This window comes from Talpa occidentalis, unplaced genomic scaffold (assembly GCF_014898055.3).
Source record: "Talpa occidentalis isolate TD23 unplaced genomic scaffold, MPIMG_talOcc4v2.1 talOcc4.7, whole genome shotgun sequence".
NCBI classification, from domain to species: Eukaryota; Metazoa; Chordata; class Mammalia; order Eulipotyphla; family Talpidae; genus Talpa; species Talpa occidentalis.
In genome coordinates, this window is record NW_023605083.1 from 38,796,652 (window position 1) to 38,820,284 (window position 23,633).

General features: G+C 49.3%; 2 protein-coding genes across 3 annotated transcripts; both read right to left on the reverse strand.

The window, feature by feature from the left end:
* Positions 1 to 1,271: 1,271 nt before the first annotated feature.
* On the reverse strand, positions 1,272 to 15,742 carry VCP (valosin containing protein). 2 transcript variants are annotated; one of them, XM_037494960.1, is made up of 17 exons: positions 15,451 to 15,742; positions 11,980 to 12,091; positions 11,624 to 11,796; positions 10,443 to 10,585; positions 9,774 to 9,904; positions 9,185 to 9,316; positions 7,542 to 7,644; positions 6,770 to 6,903; positions 6,556 to 6,691; positions 6,117 to 6,229; positions 5,296 to 5,460; positions 5,082 to 5,204; positions 4,619 to 4,831; positions 4,132 to 4,440; positions 3,694 to 3,849; positions 2,059 to 2,213; positions 1,272 to 1,927 (listed from the first exon to the last, which is right to left on the reverse strand). In XM_037494960.1, the coding sequence occupies exons 1-17, from the start codon at positions 15,465 to 15,467 to the stop codon at positions 1,822 to 1,824; spliced, it is 2,421 nt and encodes an 806-aa protein (XP_037350857.1). In that variant the 5' UTR covers positions 15,468 to 15,742; the 3' UTR covers positions 1,272 to 1,821. The 2 variants fall into 2 exon arrangements, with proteins under 2 accessions (XP_037350857.1, XP_037350858.1); XM_037494961.2 differs by lacking the exon at positions 15,451 to 15,742 and adding an exon at positions 14,753 to 14,839.
* Positions 15,743 to 15,879: 137 nt separating this feature from the next.
* On the reverse strand, positions 15,880 to 23,322 carry FANCG (FA complementation group G). Its single transcript, XM_037494962.2, has 15 exons — positions 23,059 to 23,322; positions 22,532 to 22,622; positions 22,014 to 22,145; positions 21,587 to 21,789; positions 20,958 to 21,093; positions 20,666 to 20,796; positions 20,419 to 20,565; positions 19,843 to 19,994; positions 19,416 to 19,482; positions 19,267 to 19,314; positions 18,869 to 19,158; positions 18,660 to 18,706; positions 18,311 to 18,466; positions 17,452 to 17,575; positions 15,880 to 17,300 (listed from the first exon to the last, which is right to left on the reverse strand). The coding sequence occupies exons 1-15, from the start codon at positions 23,152 to 23,154 to the stop codon at positions 17,192 to 17,194; spliced, it is 1,929 nt and encodes a 642-aa protein (XP_037350859.1). The 5' UTR covers positions 23,155 to 23,322; the 3' UTR covers positions 15,880 to 17,191.
* Between the last annotated feature and the right edge of the window lie 311 nt (positions 23,323 to 23,633).

Sequence of the window (23,633 nt, forward strand, 5' to 3'; positions counted from 1 at the left end):
CAAGGCCCCTAAAGAGCTGAGCACCTTGTTCAAGATTACACTGTTTATAGCGTAAATGCCAGGACTAGAAACGCCTCTCACTGAAAGTGCGCTTACTTTTTCCTAAAGAATCTGTAAAGCTTCAACTGTCCTCTCTATACTTTGTGACAAATGAAAGCAAAATAATCATTCTAACACAAATTTCTATCACTTATCAACTAGCATCTCCACATATTCTGGGAAAATACCAACTGCTTTCTGTTTTGTTCCCACAGCCCAATAAGGAGAAAGTAAATAAATGTCTTTCCCAAAAAGATCTTGTCTTTGGCCCCCACTGAGGTTAGGCTGTCAACCCACAGGAGTGAGACAGTGACAATTTTCAGAGTGGAAAGAAGACTAAAGTCACCAGGATACCTAAAGATAACCTAAGACAATGTATCTGGTAAAAAATAATATGGGAAATGACAACAGTTAATTCAAATCCACAAAGTGCAAAAATAACTATTTCACAGCATGAGTTAGAGATGCCCCAGTTTAATCAGCCAATAAAATTACCTTAATAGATAATCTAGGTAAACCAGACCAGAGCCTGGTGTAATACTAGGACATCTAGGAAGCAATACAAATTTGACTCAATAAATTATTTTCTTTGCACCATACTCCTCTTTGGGTAAGGCATCATGGTACTGATCCCAGAAGAACTACATGATTACATTAGTACCTGTTGAACATACTCTGTACCTAGACAAAACCATGCAAAGCAATCATCTGAAAAACTAAGGAGAGAATGTTTAGCTAAGAAAAAAACATACCCAATACTAGAATTTTATATTAGGAAATGCTTTTTTTTATATAAAACAAATTACATAAAGTAAAGCTGGACATATTTGTAAGTGACCCTCAATCAGAGCATGAATGCGTGGGATTTTTATGTATCAAAAGAATGTCCATCTCCAGATAGCAACTGTATCTTCCTGCAATCCTAAAACTTTGAGGTCACCCCAATCCAGTCCTCAGCCAGGAAAAGGAATCTCTGAAGGACTAGCCTTGCCATCCACATCAAACATAGGTGGAGGACACCACATCAGGAGCTTCATCTGGCTTCTCCTCCTGTACTGCAGTCCTATCCAGTGATACTGAGCAGGAAGTAGCAAACCACCGATGTTATCAGGAGGGAAAGAGTGCAATCTTAACTTTCCAGATTTCAAATTTGGAAGAGTGCCTTGGCAGTGAGAGGAAGCCCAGGCCCTTCCCAGGAAAAGAAGCAGGCACAGGGGCCGGGACTCATAGGCTCCATTTTGACCCAACGTTTATTGTCCTTTTACAACATGTCATTTTTGGTTTAGAAACTGCTTATGATTAGTTTTCCAACATTAACTCAAAAGCATGTAAAATAAAATCAACCTATTCTCTATATAAACACCCAGCAACTGTGGCCCTTCAGCCTCCTGCCCAAGTTGGGTAGGGAGACGAAGAGAAGGCTCAGGCAGCACTGAGTGAAGTGCAGATGCTTTACTGTGGCGTGGCAGCAGTGCCTTAGTTCACACCCACAGGGCCCCTGCACTGCCCCAAACTACAACAGATATGGCGTAGGCCCAAGGCCCAATTCCTTGTTGGTAATTCACTCTCCGCCTCCCAAATGAAAATCGCTTTTATTTTATCGCTTTTGTAATTTTTTTTGCAACAGAAACCCCCTGTCCAGAGTCTGACTGTAGCTGAACTGTTCAGACTGAGGAATGGAGCAGGCCGTGGGCGCACCCCTGGTCCCTCCTGGGCGAGCGCCCCCACCCTCAGGGAACAAGGTCCAGCCAGGCCAGCTCACTGCACGCTAGCCACCACCAGTTAGCCATACAGGTCATCATCATTGTCTTCTGTGTACACACTGCCTCCTGTGCCGCCTCCACTGCCCTGACTGGGGCCAGCTCCGCCCTGGTTTCCTGAAGGGAATCTGTGTGCACAAGAGCAGAGTCAAAAGAGTATTAGAATAGGGCCTGTGGAAGATTCTCAAAACAACCCAATACACCTTGGGTGTGGGGTTCCACAAGACAACATAAGCACAACCCACTGCAACCTAATTACCTGAAGCTGCCAAAGCCCCGACTCTGCTGAAGGGTCTGAGCAAACATCTCATACTTCCGAATGTCATTATCACTGACAGAACGGCGGGCAAAGCGCATGGCTTCCTCAAAGTGATCTCGGCGGATCTCGGGCACTGGATCATCCTCTTCTACCTCCTGTGGGATGGGTAAATGCAGATGACCAGAGCTAGCTAGTTAAGGCCCAGCTGCTTCTTCCCTGGCCTACCTATCCCCCATTATTGCAGTAGTTGACAGTCTCCCTGCCTCTCCAATCCAACCCAAGCAAGGTGTCAGGCCAATATTCCTACAAGTGAGTCACTGACTCAACTTAAAAACCTATCAACACATTCTGGAAGGGTGGAAACGAAAGGACAGAAATCCTATCAACATGCTGCTGTGGGCTTACAGTGAGGAAAGGTGCCACTAAATGGCACAAGGGAACATTCTGGGATAGAAATTTCTGTATCCCAACTGTGGTTTAGTTTTAGAACTTATATGGCTGTCCAAAAATGGAAATGTATACCTTAAAGTGGTGAATTTCATTGTATGTAAATTGCACCTCAACAAACCTAGATTTTAAAAAGAAAACGCCAATGGCTCTCAGTGTTTACCACATTGGGATTACAACTTGCCTAGACATCTCACTTATTTTTTTTTTTTTTTTTTTTATACATGCACTGGGTACAGTCAGAAACACGGGAGGGTGAGAGAATTCACCAGAGCCAGAGCAGGGAGCAGAGCATGCAGAAGGACCGAAGCACACTGCTCAGGGGAGCAGCGGGCGGCAGGAGAGGTCTGCGCGCCATGTGGGACCCTCCTCCTGTGGCCAGGGAGCAGCCAGGGATCGAAATGGCGCCGCAGAGGCCGCGGGCAGCTTCGCAACCCAGCGCTCAACCGCTGCGCCACAGGGGAGGCCTGACATCTCACTTCTACTAACAAACACATACCCTCTTGAATTCATCCAGGTTCCTCCAATTCCTGCAGCCCTAACTCTCAAGCAGGTTATTTGGATTTTTTATTTCCTTTACCTAAATTCCACTCTCCCTTCTCAACCCATCTCAACCCTATCTTTTCTACTGAGAAGTTACTCTAATTGCTGTGATTTATGAGCTTACTTCCTAGGATTAGTGCACCAGTTTTTAAGCTTTCATAGGAAGATGTCACAGAATCCCTCCAAAAGGTAAGAAGAATCATACATTCAGCTTTTTTCATTCATTTTTAAGTCTCTAACATGGCAACAAATAAGCAAAATAATACAGAATTCCTATCTTATAAACAGCACCCTCAAACCCCTCTCCAAATTTTGCACTTAAATTTCAGGAGATTCATGGACTACCAGGGGTTGAGCCACAGAGCCTACGTGCTTTGTTCTACTTGTTTATCTGCCCAATCATACTTTGATTTCCCCAAAAAAGCCTACTACATACCCTCCTGAATTCATCTCTTTCCAATTTTTGTAATTCTAGACCCAAAGGGTTAAATCTCAATCTTCTTTCTCTTTGAGGTCCTACTAAACATCTCATTGAGATGATCTTTCCAAAACCTTATACTCTTTCAAACTCCTGGGCATGATGGAGCTTGTCCCCTGCCCGCCCCCCCGCAAGTGGCAAAATCCTGGGGAAGGGTGCAGACTCACCATGGCTGATGGGTTGGTCTGTCTCTCCCGTTCTCGCCTAATTTCACTCTCAATGGATTCACGGATGGCCAGCTTGCAAGCACGCTGGCAAATCTCTGTCAGGTCAGCTCCAGAGAAGCCATTAGTCATTTTAGCCAGGAACTCCAAATCCACATCCTAAAAGAAGCAACAGAGCTACTTGGCCTTTAGCCTCTCTTCTCCCCTGTGACACACTGATGCATGAGCAACCCAAGCACTCCCAACTCCAGTGTGTCCCATCTCTTGCCACCCTGTTACACTCCTGACTCAAGATTTTCCCAATACCTTCAAATTTCCCAACTTCCCTTTACAAGTCTAATCCCAGAAATCCACAACAGAATCTTGTCTAGAAACCTAAGAGCACTCCACACCAGCTTAAGGACTCAGAGAAGTCTCCACGGCCCATGACTCTGCACCTGCCTTGGCAACTGGGGATTTGCGCAGGTTGGCCTTGAGGATGGCAACACGGGATTTCTCATCAGGAAGTGGGATATAGATGAGCTGATCAAGACGTCCAGGTCGCAGGATGGCAGGATCAATAATGTCAGGCCGGTTGGTAGCGCCAATGATAAACACGTTCTTCTTTGTGGACATGCCATCCATTTCTGTCAGAATCTGGTTGATGACTCGGTCAGCAGCCCCACCACCATCTCCAATGTTACCACCACGGGCCTTGGCAATTGAATCCAGCTCATCAAAGAATAACACACAGGGGGCAGCCTGGCGAGCCTGTGGGACAGATGGACTCAAGCGTTAGCACAATTTAGTCTCTCAGTCCCGAGAAGGAAAAAGAAAGTGACCCTCACTGCCTTAGGCAGAGTTGCCAGAATGAGGTCGTTTTCACTGTCCCAAAGAAACAGCCTCTAACCCCAACAGGCCAATAGACAGTCCAATCTCCTTAGCTTACCTTGTCAAAGATTTCTCTGACATTAGCCTCAGACTCCCCAAACCACATGGTGAGCAGTTCAGGACCCTTGATGGAGATGAAGTTGGCCTGGCACTCATTAGCAATGGCTTTGGCCAGCAAAGTTTTCCCACAGCCAGGAGGTCCGTAGAACAGTACTCCCTTGGAGGGTGTCATGCCAAACTTGAGGAATTTGTCTGGGTGCTCCACAGGATACTAGCAGAAGAAAAAAAGGTCCAGGGATATTTCATAATTTGAAAGAAACAGAACCAAACAGAAGAATCCCTTCCACCAGCCTATGGTATTCGGTCAAGGTGCCCTAAGAGCAGATTCCTTAGTGACTCAAACCTGAGACTAGCAGGTTCCTGAATCATGCTCCCACAATTCTTGTGATGATTGGGTTAATATCCACACCAAGCAGCTCAAAATTACTAAATACAACTCTCCCTGAACTTAATTATCCTACCTGGACCAGCTCCTGAAGCTCACGTTTGACATCCTCCAGGCCCCCGATGTCCTCCCAGGTTACCTGTGGCACCTCTACCACAGTTTCCCGAAGTGCTGATGGGTTGCTCTGGCTCAGGGCCCACTAAAAAGGAAAGAAAAAATGGGGATGAGACTTGCCAGCAGAGGGGTCTAAGTACATGTGTGTCTACCTAAGGGGTGGATGTGGTCCTTACCCGGAAGTCATCCATAGTAACTGCCAGGGAGTTCATGACCTCAGCATCAATGGTCTCATCCTCTAAGTCAATAAGGTCCATCTTCTTGCGGATGGCCTGCAGAGCGGCTTCCGAACATAGGGCTGCTAAGTCAGCACCGACATGCCCATGAGTCTCATTGGCTACCTGCAGAGAGAAGATCTAATTACTATTTTATCTCTAAGGACTAGCAGCAGCCTTAGGAGGCTCATAGACAGTAGACTCCTAGTGCCTTCTTGTGAACACATACTAGCAATCTTTTCACTGGACTCGGGATCTGGAAATCAAGCTGTCCTTCAAATTCTAGCTTATGCTAATGTAGTGTCAATTGAAAAAAATGCCAAGTCAAATCAAGTTTGATGGATTCAATCTCAGATCATTTCCTTCCTTCCTTTTTTTTTTTTGAAAAAGATTTAAGTGATCTATGCATATAAAAACTGGGATATAGGCCAGATATTGGGGGGGGGTGGTGATGAGAGGATTCACCAAAGACAGACCGAGGAGCAGAACAGGCAGACTGACTGAAATACCCTGCTGAGGGGAGCAGCGGGCGAGACAAGAGAAGTCTGTCTGCGCCATTTGGGTAGCTCCCTGGCCAGGGATCGAACTCATGCTGCAGTGGCTGTGGACAGCCTGATAGCGCTGCCTTAAGCCCCGCGCCACCAGTGAGGCCCAGATCATTTCCTTTTGCCCAGGAATCAAAATCACTTTCCTGACCTCTTAAGCTGATGTCCCTAATCAGCCCCCTCAACTGCCTGGAAACACACACCCTAACTCCTGGCCAGCCCTCATCACCACTCCACCTGTTCCAGGTCCACATCATCTGCCAGCTTCATGTTCTTGGTATGGATCTGAAGAATTTCCAAGCGTCCTGTAGCATCAGGGATTCCAATATCTACTTCTCTGTCAAAGCGACCTGTGAAACAATGTATGAACAAAAATCAAGGCTTGTTTCTGATCTAGAAGGAGAAGAAGACAGGACTGTCCTGGTGTTAGTGTTTTTTGCTGACGGTCCCAAGTTGTGGAAAGCCCAACTTGGACAAACCGGGGCAGCTGGTTACCGTAGGCAGGAAATGGGATAAAAAGGACCCCTGGGGCCTCTCACTGAAATAACCTTGAAGAAATTCTCAAGATCAGGTGACTGAGATGAAGGACAAGCATGGGATCAAGGAGGTTACACTCACTAGAGCTACAATCTCCCTAAGAGAAAAGACAGAGTCGAAAAAAATCTGGGGTCCTTACCAAACCGCCGAAGGGCTGGGTCTATGCTGTTTGGTCTGTTGGTTGCTGCCATTACAATCACATGTGCCCTCTGCTTTAAGCCGTCCATGAGGGTCAACAACTGTGATACAATCCGACGCTCTACTTCCCCATGGGTCTGTCAGGACGGAATGTCTGGTCAGTAATGAAGTCAGGATCTTTCAACCTCCCACTATCCCCTTAAGTAAGTTCCTACTTTCTCTCTTTTGGGAGCAATGGCATCCAGCTCATCAATGAAGATGATCGCAGGAGCATTCTTCTCTGCCTCCTCAAAGGCTTTACGAAGGTTGCTCTCAGACTCACCAGCCAGCTTGCTCATGATCTCAGGACCTGAAAGGATACAGAATGGCGGAAATGACAAACCACATATATTCCCTCAATCTCAAAAGAAATCACATTTTCTTATTTGCCCAGCTCAGAGGAATGTCCTAGGTTTAAACATGGTAACCTTGCCTACTTTGTCACAGCCTGCACCAGTGAGAACCCCAGAATGGTCACCAGACCAGGCTGGAAAAAAAATCACGAGACTCAGTATACTTTTCTCACAGTTGAGTTTAAAGTGTAAAGATGACAGCAGATGCTCTGGGTCCTTTGACCAGAACAGAAGCAGCACTCTAACTGGACCACTAGCAGCCATATATCATTCTTAAAGAGCCCACGATCTCAGCCTCAAACTCTCAAGTAAGTGAGCACAGACTTTTTGATTTGCATTCTAACTTGCTTCCTCCTCCCCAGTCTTCGGCCTGTCCACAATCTCTCTCAAAAGGGGCAGTGACCAGGAGCCCCAGGGTAGAACAGCTTCCCCATGTTGCTTATCTGTCCACAAGGTATCCCAGCAGAAGATGCTAAAATGTACATAAGGGCATTTGTGCAAATGAATGTGTCCATGCATTCTCCAGCTCATGAGACTGGGTCTCACTCATTTCAGGGTTGGATCCAGCCAAATGCAAGTGAAACAAGTCTCCTACCATTGATCAAGAAGAAAAAGGCTCCAGTCTCATTTGCCACAGCTCGAGCAATCAAGGTCTTCCCAGTCCCAGGAGGTCCATAGAGCAGAATTCCCCGAGGAGGCTAAAGACCAGTATAGAGGGTAGAATTAGATTCAGACTCTCATCTTCTCCCAACCCCACCCACCTGAAAGGGTTTCTATCCATAAGAGATAAGAATCAGAGCTTAATTCTGAGACCGGTATAAATAACACTCAGCAGTAGCTGCTAGGAAGACAGTTTACCTCAGGTCACCCTCACTCCCCTCATCAATAGGAAAAATGTTACTTAGAAAGCTGGCAGCATTTTGTGATTGCGAGTGAAGAGAAAACCAAGAGCAGGGGGCCTCCCTGGTGAGCAGGCGGTTGAGCACCGCACTGTGAAGCTGTCCGCAGCCTCTGCAGCGCAGGTTCGATCCCAGCCAACCGGCGAGAATCCCACATGGTGAAGCAGACCTCTCCTGTCGTGCCCACTGCTCCCCTCAGCAGTGTGTTTCAGTCAGTCTGCCTGTTCTGCTCCCCACTCTGTCTCTGGTGAATCCTCTCACCCTCCCGCACATCTGGCCTGTACCCTGGTACTTGTATGCATGAATAAATAAATCTTAAAAAAAGAAAACCAAGTGGAAAGAAACTACCCCAAGAAACTCTAATGTTACTAAGTCTAAAGACCCTGGGACTAGGGAAAAGTAAAAGGACATCAGGCAAAGGGCTTGTCTGTCTTTGGGGCAAGGACCAGTGTAGCCACGTCACCAGAGGTTCATTCACTCCAGCAATGCTTTTCCTCACCACCAATCACAAGTGTCCCCTCTGTGAAACTGACTTTTCTGTGTTCTCATCCACAGGCAGCACATGAGAAGTGCCCACATAGAAGATAAAATTATTTGCACAGTGCACACTAAGGAAAAGAATTATAAATTCATATTCAGTGTGTCCCATATGAAAACAGTCGGGAAGTTACACTCTCAGGACCTTAATACTCTGCAAAGTTCTGTCTTATTTCCGTTGGGCAGCAGTGTTCTAGACAAGTTGACAAACTATAGTTAAGATTCATTCTTATGAGATCTGTAAGAATAGTTTTAACATTTTCAAGGTTTGTAGTAATAAAAATATAAAAAGAGGGCCTTCCTAGTGGCACAAGGGTTTAACTCTCAGCACCACGAAGCTATCAACAGCCACTGCAGCACGAGTTAAATCCCCGGGCAGGAAGCTAATCCACATGGCGCAGCAGACTTCTCCTGTCTTGCCTGCTGCTCTCCTCAGCAGTATATTTCAGTAGATCCGCCTGTTCTGCTCCCCACTGCTCTGGTGAATCCTCTCACCCCCTGCACCTCTGGCCTACATCCCAGCTCTTGTATGCGTAAATAAATAAATCTTTTAAAATTAAATAAATAAAATAAAAAAAGGTACGTCACAGGGAACAATAATTGGCCTGCTCTGTTCTAGACCATTAATAGCTTTCATGAATTCAGAGGCCTCTATAAAAACTCCATGAATATATATATATTACTGTCTTTCTAATTCAAGGTTTAATGAAACATGTATGAACACAGGCTCCGGGATTAGACAATGAATACTCAATATTAATCATCACCAGAGACTTGATCCCAAAGAGCCCAGTACACTCACCTTCACACCAATTGCCTTAAATAGGGCAGGATGTCTTAGCGGCAGCTCCACCATCTCTTTTATCTGAGCTAGTTGTTTCCTGCAGCCACCAATGTCATCATAGCCTACTTCATTCAATGACTCTTCCTCATCCTGAATATGGAGGAGACAAAGAAAAGGAGAAGGCAGAAATAAATACTATGTTTAAAAAGTTGAGTTTCTCCAAATCCTCTATCTGGTGTGAAGAAATCTGCTATATAATTCTTGAAGGGGAACCTGCCTCAAAGGACAACTCTAAAAATCCCAAAGTAGATTTCTAGCATAGTTTTCTTCTCTTTTCACTGTCCTTAGGATTCCCTAAGACCTGAAGCTACAAACTCTTCAGGTCTAGGGCAGAGGCTTGGATGCCACCATTGGTATTTATTTCTTTGAAAAGTGGGTTCCAACCAGATTTCTAAAAGTACTGGTCCAGAAATAAGCTACAGGGAGGTTTCTTACTTCTGCAAAGAAACTTAGTTCCACAGAGCACCTAGTCTTGATAGCTACACCACATGACTGCTCCACCAAATAACCATTAAATCAGGTACTGCAATCATAGAAAAGAACTCACCTCTCGTTTGATAGGCTCCCCTTCACAATGGATCACAGTATCTGGAGCAACAATGCAATAAGGGCTGGGATCTGTCTCCACGACTTTGAACTCTACAGCACGCATTCCACCCCGGACGAGGAAAATGTCTCCTATGAAAGCAATCAGCACAAGGACAGTGAAGAGGCGTCAAACTACCAGACCAAGTAAGCATTGCTCATTAGATCCCTGGATCTAGAATGCCAGGCTCGCTAGATTTTGCTCTATATCTCTTTCCCACCCTTCTCCCTTATGATCTTATTAAGCACCAGGCAAGAGAAAACTAACCTGTGAAGACTCCCTCTGCCACTCAAGAGGACAGTAGACAAAATGGGATGGTCCAGAAGCCCATAAGGTTTTGACACTTGTGGTACAGATTACTCAAGCTCTCACAACCACCACCAATGGTAGAGTTGTGCTAAATGTTAAAATACCCTTCAGAACATGACAAAGCCAAAACGGCACACCTCCTCCTTCAGAGAGGCTAGGTAGCTTACTCTCCTGGTGCAGGGAGTGGGAGTGGAAATGGGGGAGAGAGGAGGCTAGAGGAGAAGACGCACGCACACATGTATGAGAACAAATCACAGATGTACCAAAGTTTACTCCATCAAACAATCATCCTTAAGCTCAGTTCCCAGAATTATCTCTCACCTTTCCGGATGGGCCGATAAGCTTCCAGGAAGTACGGCTTAAGATATACCTCGAAGAGATTGCCAGTGATGCCTTCCACCGTGTCATCGATGGGCAGCACATGGATACGTTTGCCGTACTTGACATCAGGGCACGGCTGGATGCTGAGGATGACAAGCAGACTCCACGTTACCAACCACACTGCAGCACCAAACACTGGGTGTCCGAAAGGGCCTGGCACAGAGAGCTGATGGCAAGTGAAAGAGAAAAGGCAGGGATGGCTTTAGGTGAACAGAGGCAGGTAGGTAGAGTGGGACTGAGGGCAAAGAACAGCCAAGCAGACTAAGACAGATTACACTCAGGGCAGGGTAGTAAAGGAAGCTACTACAAGAAGCTGCTGAGACCTCACACTATCATCAGTCTGTTAAGCCAAAAGACCCACACATTTGGAAACCCAGCATCCAAGGATAACCCACTCTGGGGGGCTTTAGTCTTACAAGTGTCAGGGTCTAAGAAACAGGAGTGAAAAAAATAACATCAGTGAGGTGGTCAGAGCACCTTGAGAAAGTGACTAAGTGCCTCCAGGAAGAAGGTAATATAAAACCTAAAATCCATGAAAATAAATCAGAAGTCTGAGCTGTTCTTGACCAGGTGACAGGTGGTTGGATAGTAGTGACTGGAGCTAATTCCAAGATGGGAAATCACTTTGCCTAAAGTTAAGTCCAAAATCACTCAGTCTGGAGCTATCCTTGTCTTGTTCAAACTACCTCTCTCTTTGGTTAACTTGGATTCTTAAAAGACCTGCTAAGAGTCCATCTTCTATACCTACATTCCCACCTCATTCCAGTCCCAACCAGCCATTAATACAACATAGTACATGGTTACTTGGCAGACACACACGCTCATATAGCAACCGAAACCAGGGTCTTAGGTATGGTAAGTTATATCTCTGGTAGAAAAATAATAAAGGCATCTAGAAAGTCTTAGACATGCCAACTTATCCCAAGGGTTAGGAAAATTCAGATTTTGCAGTCCCAGGGAGGCAGGTCCAAAAACTAAAGATTACCCTAAAACAGAAGTCTTCTAATGCCTGGGAGGCTTCTGGTAATAGCAGGCAGCCGACAAGGCTTTCATGGGGATCATGCCTGCCACACAAGCTCTCTGGTCTCCCATCCCCGAGGAACCAAGAACCCCACACACACCTGATGACATCGCCTAGGCGTACGCGAAGGTTATTCCGAACAACTCTATTCATTCGAATCTTCTCATCAGAACATGTGTCATCAGAAAGCACAATGCACACAGCTTCCCGCCTCTTCTTTCCTTTCAGCAACACTGTGTCACCTCGGAATAACTGCAGCTCATCCATCTTGGGCTGAGGAAAAAAGGTGAAGACCTTTGGGTCACTGGGCCAGGGGATAAGCAGCAGTCCTGGAAGTTGGGATTCCCAGTAAACCCCACTCTATCTGTGGTCACTACAAGAGAAATGGGAAAAGAAACCTGGGGAAAACCCTTAAGTAACACAGTAAGGAAAGATTAGACTGTGGACCCAACATACCTGAGACAAGGACACAACACTGTTGTCCTCATTGATGGCTTCATCAACAATTAACCGATTGGGACGGTTCTTCTGTTTAAGAATGGCTGTTGACAAATCATCACCTTTTGAACTAGTAAGAGAAAATGAAGTCAGTCCCAATGCTCCATACCGTGACACAGGGGCCCCCACCAGTCTCTAAAACTCACATTTGGAAAATTAATGGTAAGACCTCCCTGGTGGCACAAGGGGTGAAGACGCAACCTATGAAGCAATCTGCAGCCACTGCAGCATGAGTTCGCTCCCCTGCCAGGGAGCTACCCCCATGGCGCAACAGACCTCTCCTGACTCCCCCCGCTGCTCCCCTCAGCAGTGTATTTCAGTCAGTCTGCCTATTCTGTTCCCCACTCTGTCTCTGGTGAATCCTCTCACCCCCCACACCTCTGGCCTGTACGCCAGCTCTTGTATGCATAAATAATCTTTAAAAAAAAAAATTAATAGTAGATGAATGAAACTGTCCCTAGACCAGAGCTCTCATCAGGAAATTCAACCAATGTAATGAAGTAAGTAGCACAGATTACATATTACAATTCCCATTCCATCGCTCTTGGTTTTCTGAGAACTAGCATGCTCATTATAAGGTTCCAAGTGATCCTGCCCAAGTGTCAGGAAACCATGGTCTAAGGAAGACAAAACAGAAGAGGAGGTTGACTAGCAGAGAAATTAAAAGTCTTAAGACAACAGAGAATAGAATAAAATAGAGGGGTTCTGTAGTCAGACCTGCTAGGTTTGAATCAACCCTGTCACAGCTTAACTGTAATCTTGGACAAATTATTCAACCTCTCGAGACACTGATGTCCTCATCTGTAAAATGGAGCTTATAGCAGTACCGACCTCAACGGATTATTGCCCTAAGTGAGATAACAATGTAAAACGTTCACCACTAACACACCTAACATATGGTAGTAATGGTCACTATGACTAATTACTGCACCAAGTGAGCAAGACAACGGCCCTTAGGGCTCAAGGAAGCCCCAGTTTCATTACGAAGCAGGATCATGAGCACCCCCCTCAATATTGGCTAAACCTGTCAAATGACAGAGCATCCTATGTACCACAGAATGCCAATCATTTTTTGAAAAGAACATTAACCGATCTGAAACATTCATCAAGAAGCTCAAACTCAAAAGGAGCTTCACAGTAATCTCAGCAAAGATACCTAACTCTATGGAGATGGTTCAAAAAGTTACAACTAGAAAATGCTGAGACATGGGGGAAGTCCAAATGGTGTCACCCAAATCAAGGTTGCCTGAGTCTACATTCAGTTAAAACTCTAAACAGTTTCTATCATTTACTAGAACTAATATCACTCACCCGCCACCAATTTCTTAACTAGCTTGTTTCCACCCTTCCTTAACTAGACTCAGTGGGTTCTCCCTTTGAAGGCTACCTCCTGTTAGTAAGGCTCAGGAAAACATGAGCATTAGCCAAAAGAGGGAGGCCAGACAAAGAAAGAAGTGAAGAACTAAAAGAGATCTTTTCCACGAATTATTTCTTCATTCAACAAATTAACGAGTATCCATTATATGCCAGGAACTGTTCTAGGACCTGGGAAATATGTCAGAAACAGAATAGTATTCCTATTGGAAACGTTTTCACAACTTGCAAGAAAAAAAGATGCTCTAGAATACCCCCTAAGGGGGTTACGGGTTCTTAATCTGATCCTGACACACTGAATCCCATACCCCACCAAAGTTGCTGATCTTTTCACACTGGTTTTATCTTTAATCGGGGCCTTCAAACTAGCTGACGAAAGTGGACTTTCCTCAGCTTCAACCGGCCTCCTCCAACCCAAAAGTGTGCAACCCAAAAACTCAGGTAGGCACACTCTTCCAATGTTCATCAACACCCTGGAGGGCAAGCACGGTCAATGTGACAGCCGAGGACAACATAAACCCATTAATTCTCTCACGCATCAAAATTCCCCATCTTCCTGCTTTATCTGTGGAACTGGGGCTGGAGAGAAATAAAATGACCCTCGTCCTTAAGGTGAACACTTTCACTCCCACATCCCTCTACTGAAATGCAAGCAAATCAAATCTTTTGAAGAAAGAATTCAGCCTGATTATGGGCCAGTGGCAGTTCTGGAGATTCTTGGGGGACATCCCCCATTGTCTCCTGAATGAGTCAGGTCCTTTCTAGAACCCCAGTGGGTCACAAGGGACTTGGAAGCAGTTCAGGTAAGAGTCATCAAGATGACGACCTAGAGATTAGAAACATGATGCCAGGTTGCAAGAACATTGTATTTTTACTTTTAGTCTGGAAAACAAAAGCCTGGATAACCTAGGGCAATGTTTTTTAGTCTTAGTGAAGTAGTCCTGTTAAACAGCTGACTAAGAAATACCTGCTCTGGACTCAGAAACTTGAAAAAAAGGAACACACGTCAGAAAAAAACAAAAACCAAAAAAACACACAACCGGAAAAAAAAAACAAAAAACAAAAAAAACCCCCTAAACTCTTCGGTGTCAGGAAAGTGATTTGCATGCAGTTTCCATAAGATGGCTGTGTCTTTTTTTGTCTTCAGCATCTAAAGCTCCACATTCTAAATTCAGGGGCAGAGCTGCCAGGTTTTATCTGACGCTTCCTCGGCGGGCGGCTCGACAGCGCAACAACTTCGGGGAGCGGGTGCGCGTCCGCAGAGCGCCGGGGAGCGCTGCCCTCCCCGCCACGAAGCCCGCAGTCCAGAAAGGCCCACAAAATACGAACTGAGATTTGAACTTCAGCAAGCACCTACCACAGAAGCCCGAGGAAAAGTTCCTTCCTCTCAGGCCCCGTTTCGTAACAGCGGGGAAACCGGCCCGAAGCTTTCCCAGCGCGACACGCGGGCAGAGAGTCGGGGCCGGCCGGAAGCGCAGGTGGGGCCGCCCCCCGGGCGCCCCCCACCGGCGCGGCCCCCGGACTCCGCCAGGCCGTGATGAGGCGCCCCGGGTCCGCCCGGGGTCCCCCGCTCCGGCCTCACGGCCCAGGCCTTCACGTGGCCCGAAGTCCACGCCCACCGGGCCCGGCGGGGGCGGCGGGTCCGCGGGGCCCGCTTTCCTCGGGGCCCCGGGCCTTCCGCGGGCGGCCGGCGGGCCGCAGGGGCGCGCCCCGGGGCCCCGGGGGCCGCGGCCGGCGGGGTGGGCCCGCCGCCCTCGCGAGGCCCGCCGGCCGGCCCGCGGGCACCCGGCAGGCCGGGCCGGGCCTGCATGACACAGCACGATCCGGCCCAGGCCCCGACCCGGGCCCCACGCAGGCCCCGCCTAGGGGGCGCGCGGGTGCGCAGACGGGCCCGGCCGGCCCGCGGCCCCCGGCCGCCCTCCCGCCCGCCTTCCCCCTCGCCCTCCGGTCTCCACAACCCCGGCGCGCCCGCGGCCCGGCCCGGCCCGGCCGGGCCTACCCGGCGCGGAGGTCCCCGCGCGCGCGCTCGCGGCGGCCGCGGGCGCGCGCACTCACTCTGCTCCGGAGGCCATGGCGCGCGCCTCTCCCGGCCGGCGGCTGTGGCGGCCCGCGGTAACGGCTACGAGGGCTGGCGGCGGGCGAGCGGCTAGGCCGGGGCTCGGCGGTCGGGGCCGGGGGCGGGCGGCGGCGGCAAACCCGCGGGCGGCCTCCCTCTCGCTTCCTCCCAGCGGCACCGGGGCGGCGGGCGGCGGGCGGGCGGGCGGCGCTGGTCCCGATCCGCGAGGGGGCAGCGGCAGCGACGACTCAAACGACGGCTGCGAACGCTTGGCGGAGACTGAGCCGAGAAGAGCCGAATCATCGGAAGGAGAGCTGCTCCCCCGCCGGCCAATCAGCGCCCGCCCTGCCGACGCCCGCCCGCCTCTCCGCGCCTCTCCCCAGCAACCCGCGGCCCCGAGCCAATCAGGAAATTCGCTGGCGGCCGGGCTCCCGCCTCGGCGATGCAACACGCCTAGTAACGCCACGTCCATTGGCCGCAGGGCTACGCTTCCTCGACGGATCGGGACTCCCGGCCAATCAGTGGAGGGAATGGGGCCAGAGCGACTGGCCAAAAAAGAGCCTTTAATCCTTGGGGGCGGTCTCTCCCACTTGGCTCCAGTTCATTGGCTCCTAATCTTATCCTGTTGGAAGGGCCTGGCACAATGGACTGAACTCTTGTGTTGATCTAGTGCTGTTGTAATAACTTACACACTCATCTTGTTTTCCAAAACCCGAAAGCCTCTCTCCTTATTCCTTCAAAACACGAGCCACCCCTACTCTGGACTCCTTGACCAGCACCCCAGCTCTCAATTCACTCCTGCCCAATTGTCCACGCACCCTCAGGCTTTAGTTCCTCAGGGGGCACATACTTTAGTTCCCCATCCCACAGGCTTTAGTTCCTCAGGGGGTACACACGTCCTCTCTTACCCGGCTATAGTATTATTCATGGCTGGAGAAGGGAGGGCACACAAGTCCAGAAAGGGGTCAAAAAGGCAACCACAGGACACACAGCACATTCAATGGAGCCCAAAGAGCAAGAGAATTGCACGCTAACTTGAAGAGCTGAGGCGCAAAGAGCCTGCTACACCATTTTAATAATTAGCTTTTAGTGGCAACCCCAAATTTCTAGAATTTGAGATTAGGGCAGGGATCTGAGAGTCTCAGTCACTCTAAGACTTCCTATTCGTCCCCTCTCAGAATCAAATATCTACCCTTGTACTGAGAGACCTGCCCAGAACACCTTCCAGACCCAATTCCACTCATTCTGTCATCTTGCACAAAATTCTAGCTCCCTGGGGTTCTGATTTTAGACAATGGGAAGGACTAAAGCAACTCCTTCCTGAGTAAGGATTCCTGCAGCCCTTTCTTCTACCCAGACCTCAAGATCATAAGGCAGATGATTTTGGGAGATGGCATCTTAGACAACCAGCACTCAAATGAATCAGGAAGCTGGGAAATTTTTCCCACTCAAGTATATGTAGTAGGCAGACAAGAGATAAATATAAGATTTTACTCAATACAACAAATGAGGAAAGAGAAAAAAGGATACCATGAAAAAAGTCAATGTCTCATTGATAATAAGGGCTTCCACTGGAACCAGAATGGCAATAACTAGGCCAAATTTCATAGGACTATCGCCAACCTCTCCAGTGCCAGACATATAGGAATGGTCAGCTACAGTCACATCCCCAAGAATGGTTAAAAAAAAGCCCACAGGGAGATGGCCCACTGGGGCCGCAGACTCTTAGAAACATGGCAGTTATAGGTCACAAGGCTCCAGCACAGATGTCCGAAGCTCTTCAAGAAGGGTTTCACGGTCAGGGGGATGGATCCAGCTCAAACAGATTTCTAAGTAGAGAGGGGGAGACCTGGAGAACAAAAAGGGTGATGTCTGAGTGAAGGACAGGCAGATGGATGGGCAGCCATTTCCTCCTTTTCATTCACTACCACCCCCAACAGGCCAAGAACTCCAGGATGGCAACTGCCCATCAGTCCTGAGCCAGCAGGCCTCACTCTTACCATGCAGCATTCTCCTGTGGCAATTCAGTTTGGGCCTCCAGCTTCCCCCAGAGAGCAGTGGCCTCATTCTTCCGATTCAGCCTTCTCAGAGTCTGAAGCAGGTGAAGGGAGGCATCCTGATTACCTGTAACCCCACCCCAGAGTACAGAGTCTTAGAACTTCACACAGCTTTAAGCATCATTTTATAAAAAAGGAAACTGAGGCCTAGTCTGGTTCACACATGGAACCAAGAGATCATTCCCAACCACTCCTATCCCACGGTCCCACTGTCTGCCCAGGACGAAAAGCTCAGCTGGCTCTGTTCCTTTTTTTTTTTTTTTCAAAGATTTATTTATTAATGCATACAAGAGCTGGGGTACAGGCCAGAGACACAGGAGGGTGAGAGGATTCACCAGAGACAGAGTGGGGAGCAGAACGGACAGATGACTGAAATACACTGCTGAGGGGAGCAGCAGGCGAGACAGGAGAGGTCTGCTGTGCCATGTGGGAATCTCCCTGGCCGGCCAGGAATCGAACCAGTCATGCAAAGGCTGCGGACAGCTTCACAGCGCTGCGCTTAACCCGCTGTGCCACCAGGAAGGCCCTGGCTCTGTTCCTAGCAACACATTGCCAGCACAAACATGGTCTTTGTGTTTGAGGGCATTGGGAAAGTTAAGGAACTCCTGAGAAGCCTTAATACACACTTATCTATGTCTTGCATATATCTGCACACTTTGGTATATCCCTGGGTATATGTACTATAATCCCAAGCACGCCTCCTAACTGGAAACATCACTCTCATTTGTCCCCACGTACCTCCCCCATGGCCTCTCTGTCCTTGGGCTTCTGCGCAAAGCTGATGTCATGCAAGTATGCATACCTGGACACATCTGCACACTGAGGAGGAAGTCCTGTAGGGCTTTGGTATCCTGGCCACTGGCTACCCATCCTAGTCCACGACTAATCAGGGCAGCAACACGAAGGTGTTGTAGCATCACATCAGATGTACAACCCTGCTCACATTTGGAAACTGGGCCTGGAAATCAGTCCAAAGTCAAGAAGTGTGTTTCCAGCCATAGTCCCCAAAACCCCAAGTACCCCTCTATTTCTTCTTATATCCAGAGTTGTTTTTTTAATCTCCTTGTGGGCTGGGACACATGGAAATAAAACTAACATTTACCACCACCACTTCCAGGAAGGAAGAAGAAAATTGAGAGAGCATAGATTACCTTGGTCTTTGTCCTTAGGTGTGGCCCGGAAGAGCAGCTCAAGGCACCTGAAGTAGGACATGGAACAGGGGTGAAGAAGAATCAATCTCAGAATCTCTGGGGTGAGCAGGTTACAATGGAGGTCACCAAATTAAGTCTCAATCAGAAAAGTATCCCTCCACACTTCCCCCAGAGCCCTGGTTGGCTTCCTGATAAAATCATTTATTCACCTGCTAAACTCACTAATGGCTTCTTTTTTGGCCCCCAGTTGCACCCAAGCTTGGCCCTGAAGCAGGTAGGTGGCAGAGACCCAGAGTGGGCAGTGTGATGACTCCTTGGTTCCTTTTTTGGCATCTTCCCACAGCCAGGGCATCTTGGGTAACAGAGACGATGTGCGGCCGAGCAGTTCCTCACATACAGTCAAAGCATCAAGGGCTCGGCCTGCTTGGATCAGCGCTGCAGCTGCCTCCAAGAATACGTCAGGCATACAGGGCCCTGGGAGGCCCGGGGGTGGGGAGAACTGGGGTGAAAAGAGGATACGGTGTTTTGAAAAGGGATGAACCACCATCCCCAATCTAGTCATGGTTCTGATGCCACAAAGAGACTACCCACTGCTTGTTGCTCTTACCCCTTGCTCTGGGAAGCACTCCTTGTCTGGTCCCCCACATTCGACAGCCTGAACAGCAGCAGAGAAATAAAATAACAGAAAACAGCAATCCTCTACCCCAGAGGGGACTCCAACCCTCCCATCCCAGAGAACCTTGAAGATATACCCACCTTTGGCACCGAGTCATCCAACAACAGGGCCAGCAGATCCAAGTAATGTTCTGCAGCATCCTCTGCCCTGAGGAGTCACAGCCCATGAGCCTGAGCTTAGGCCCTAATAGAGCCCACCAAGAGCTATTAGTTAACAGAAATGCTCAAGGACCCTAGGGAGGGGAGGATCCAACCCTGGCTCAGTATGGATCTACCTTACTTACACAATGAATTGGGAAGGAAACTTTCAGAGTTTTAAAGATACAGAGATTAATCTGGGTGAAGAGCCCTCAGTTCAGATTCAGGGGCAAGGTAAGAGGCTAAGGAGTAACGGTCTATCCTAACAACTCATCTATCCCTTAGACTTGCCAGAACAGAAGCAGAGGCACACCCAGAAGAGGTATCAGAGGTGAGAAGAAAAGCTCAGGTGAGGAAGGTGGAACTTTACCTTCCTGTTTGTAGGCATCGACTTGCTAGTAGGTACTTGGCTTGGCTCTGTGTGCCACAGTGAAGGGGTGAGGTTGGGTCAGGTTGTGGGAGCAGCAACTCTACCTCAATGAGAAGCTGGGGAGCTTGAGAGCTATGAGTAAGACTCAACGCCTAAAAAGCACAAAAAAAAAAGGAAGCTGGGTCCTCCCTGGTGGTGCAAGGGGTTAAGCGTCAGCACTATGAAGCTAGCAGCCACTGCAGCACGAGTTTGATCCCCAGCCAGGGAGCTGACCCACATGGTGAAGCAGACCTCTCCTGACTCACCCACTGCTCCCCTCAGCAGTGTATTTCAGTGGATCTGCCTGTTCTGCTCCCCACTCTGTCTCTGTTTATCCTCTCACCCCCACACTTCTGGTATATACCACAGTCCTTGTATGCATAAATAAATTAAATAAATCTTTTTAAAAAATAGAAGGAAGCATATTTACAATCTTTGGGAGCCATCCTTCCTTCTACTTACACCTGACTAAGTCATTCCAACATAAGCACCTCAGTAATCTTCCACCCTCTGTCTTCACCTTGCAGAGCTCCTTACCTCAACTAACAGCTCCAGACTCTCCAGCTCTGCTTCTGTGTTTCCCAGTTGTTGATAGAGCCTAGAGGCCTCCAGAAGTGGGAGACCCCAGGTTGATCCCCCTTTCAGGGCTGCAACCAAGTACAGCTGAGCTCTCTGTGGATTTCCCTAGAGGGATGAGAGTATACAAGCCTCAGTTATTCTCACAAAGCAGAAAGCTGTTCATAGCACCCACGGTTTTCCCAGCCCACCCCGGGGCTGTCCTTACCATCTTTCGGAGACAGATAGCCAGGGCTGTGTACACCTGAACTAACACAGGCCGTGGGCACAGACCTGAGGCTGCTTCATGCAGGCTGCTCAGTGCCTTGGGCAGGCTCCCACTGATAAGCTCCTGAAGGCCTGAGGGCAATCAGAGTGTGAGTTTAGAGAAAGGCAGGGGGCATGATGAGGAATAAGAGAAATTCCTTTGAGCTAAATGGGACATAACAGGGAGGGCATGAGCTCAGAGGACCCCTTAAGACAGGGAGAGGTAGTAAGGGACAAGTGGACTGTGAGCTAACCTTGGCGGTAGGCAAATGCTGTCAGAAGGACATCACGTAAGCCCCGAGCATCCTGCAGGGTCAGTGGGGCATCTGACTTCTCAGCTGGGGGACTCCACATTTTTAGAAGTAGGATCAGATCCTCTGAAGCCTCATTCTGGGAAGAAAAGGATGATCAGAGACTGTAATCACCCTGTCTTGTCTTATCTTAGTCTATCATGGTTGGACCCTGAGCTCAAGGATCCTCCTGATTCTTATTCTAACAGATAGCTGAAGGGCAAGGAGGAAAGGAGGAAGGAGGCAGTGGTGATCTATTGTAGTGTGGCCCTTCAATCAGGATAAACCCAGGAACACAAAGGGTGAGGACCAAGTTTGAGTTACTGATGAGTAACTTGCTGGCAGGTCATGAGAGCAAGGTCATCAGCAAGGTCATGAGAGCTCTAACCGTACCCAACATCATGAAACTATTTCAAAATCACTCCCAAAAGAATCCCCTAAATGAAGGACCACCCACAGCAAGGTAACCTGTGTCCCTAAGTCTTCTGACTACCAGCGCAGTAGCCTTTCCAGCACATCAGGTGATGTTACTGCAGCTAGAAGGGGCGAGGGGAGGGAAGAGACCATTAGATCCAGGTCACATCCCACATTACCTGACTGCTATTCAGGGTCTGCAGCAACAAGGTCAGGTCCTTAAGGCGGTCATTGACCAGCCAGAGGGCTGCCTGCAGGCCAGCCAGGTGATGCAGGATAGGGAGCAGCTCGGGCAAAAGGGAAGAAGCCTGGAACACAGAGTTCCACAGCCCCTTGACCCCATATTCCAGCTTGAGTCCCGGCTGCTCCTGGGTCTCCAGCACTGTAGAGTACACACACACACACACTTAGCCGAGATGGCACCTCATTTCTGGCTTTCCTTTTCTTCAAGAGCACAAAGATCACAAAGGCACCCCTCATCTGAGAAGCACATGGAGGATCTCTCCATGGAGTTGGCGGATTATACTGCCCCTCTCCCTCCCTTTGTGGGAAGTCAAACCCACACTGATTTTGGCAGGGGCAAAGAAGGCAATCTCTGCTTCTCACCTCTATCTAGACCCTGCTGGATATCCTGTGCCAGGTCCTCAACGAATCCCTGGGCCAGGCTTGCCCTCAGGGTAATGAAGTTGCAGGTAACAGTCAATTCCAAGGGAAGGACAGGAACAGTCACAGGGAGCCCTGGAACAACAAATGTGGCCCTCGCAAAAGGTCCCCCAAGAAAAAGTCCCCAAATTTGAAACCAAATTAATGATCACCATAACCAAAACAGTCTCAATAAAGAGCCTATCCTTTGGACAGACTTTGGACGTTGACCATCCTGAAACTTACTTCAAATGCCACGCGGTGCGTGCGTGCGTGTGTGTGTGTGTGTGTGTGTGTGTGTGTGTGTGTGTGTGTGTGTGTGTGTGTGTGTGTGGTGTGAACAGAGAGATTCCAGACCGGTATTTCCTCTGCCTTAAAAAAATGGCCCTCTGTCCCTTGATTAAACACCACAAATAGAGATGTAGAAGGACAAATTTCAGGCTGTGAAGGGGGGCTACTGACCTGAGGAGGGGCCTGCTTACCCTGCATGCTATGGAGGAGTCCCCTGAATCCTTCCAGTGCATCTTGAGCCAAATGCTGTCGCCTCAGAGGCAGACCAGGGGTCTGAGCCACCTGCCAAATGTGAGATGGAGTGTCATTTACCTCCCCCCCTAGCAACAATGCCAAGAGATGTCATTCTCCAGTCTTTTTCGGCCAGGGGAGGGGCAGGTGTCAACTCAGCGGGGGGGGGGGGGCAAATCCACTTAGAACCCTCTTTTTGAACATTTATGCATACAAGAACTGGGGTACAGGCCAGAAGTGCGAGGGAGGAGTGAGAGGATTCACCAGAGACAGAGTAGGGAGCAGAACAGGCAGATCCATTGAAATACAGCGGGCAAGTCAGGAGAGGTCTGCTGCGCCATGTGGGTCACCTCCCTGGCCGGGGATCGAACTCGTGCAGCAGTGGCTGGCACTGCTTGCTAGTGCTGACGCTTAACCCCTTGCGCCACCAGGGAGCCCCCCTCTTTTTGATATATTGGGACAAAGCGAGGGTCCAGCAGCTCGTTACCTTGGCCTGTTTAACTAGCTGGTCGTTCTTTTCCTTCCACAGGTCCAGGCAGTTGGCGTGCGGGGGTGAGGAGCCCAGAGGGGTCTGGTAGAACATGGTGCCTCGGCCACCTGGACGGGGTTGCTGAAGGATGGACGTCTGGCCCCGCCGAAGCCGCCGCCCGGGCGGGGCGCGGTCCCGTCGCTCGCGTGGGGGTCCCTGTGGAGACGGCCTGCCGCCCTCTCCGGGAAAGGCGAACTCGGCTCGCCTACCCGGGCGACCACCTGCGCCTCATTGGTGGGCCGGGCCGGCGAAACCCTCTTCCAGGGTTAGTCTCCGCGGCAAACTCGAAGGAAATGAGTCCAGACCCGCCAGTGAGAGAGCATGAGGGGGCCCAAGGCCGGCGGTGGGGGTGGCAGGGGGGAGCGCCGCGGTCAGGGGGTGTGCCAGGTTGGGGGCGCCGTGCGGCTCGCTTTCCCGCCAGCCCGGCGCGCGCGGGAGAACAGTCCGGAGCAATCGATCTCCGCGCGCGGCCGGGTCAGCCCCCGGCCGCAGCCACGCTCCCCACGCCGCCCTGGCGCGCGCGGGGCATTCTG

Coding starts and splice junctions, on each gene's coding strand:
- VCP (XM_037494960.1), bottom strand. Junction 6,904..7,541: donor CTTTTTCTTCTTGATCAATG/GTAGGAGACTTG, acceptor GTATCCTTTCAG/GTCCTGAGATCATGAGCAAG. Junction 5,205..5,295: donor TTACTATGGATGACTTCCGG/GTAAGGACCACA, acceptor TTTCCTTTTTAG/TGGGCCCTGAGCCAGAGCAA.
- FANCG (XM_037494962.2), bottom strand. CDS start 23,154: ATGTTCTACCAGACCCCTCTGGGCTCCTCACCCCCGCACGCCAACTGC. Junction 19,995..20,418: donor GTCTGGAGCTGTTAGTTGAG/GTAAGGAGCTCT, acceptor TGTGCTTTTTAG/GCGTTGAGTCTTACTCATAG. Junction 18,467..18,659: donor ACCTAAGGACAAAGACCAAG/GTAATCTATGCT, acceptor ACTGATTTCCAG/GCCCAGTTTCCAAATGTGAG.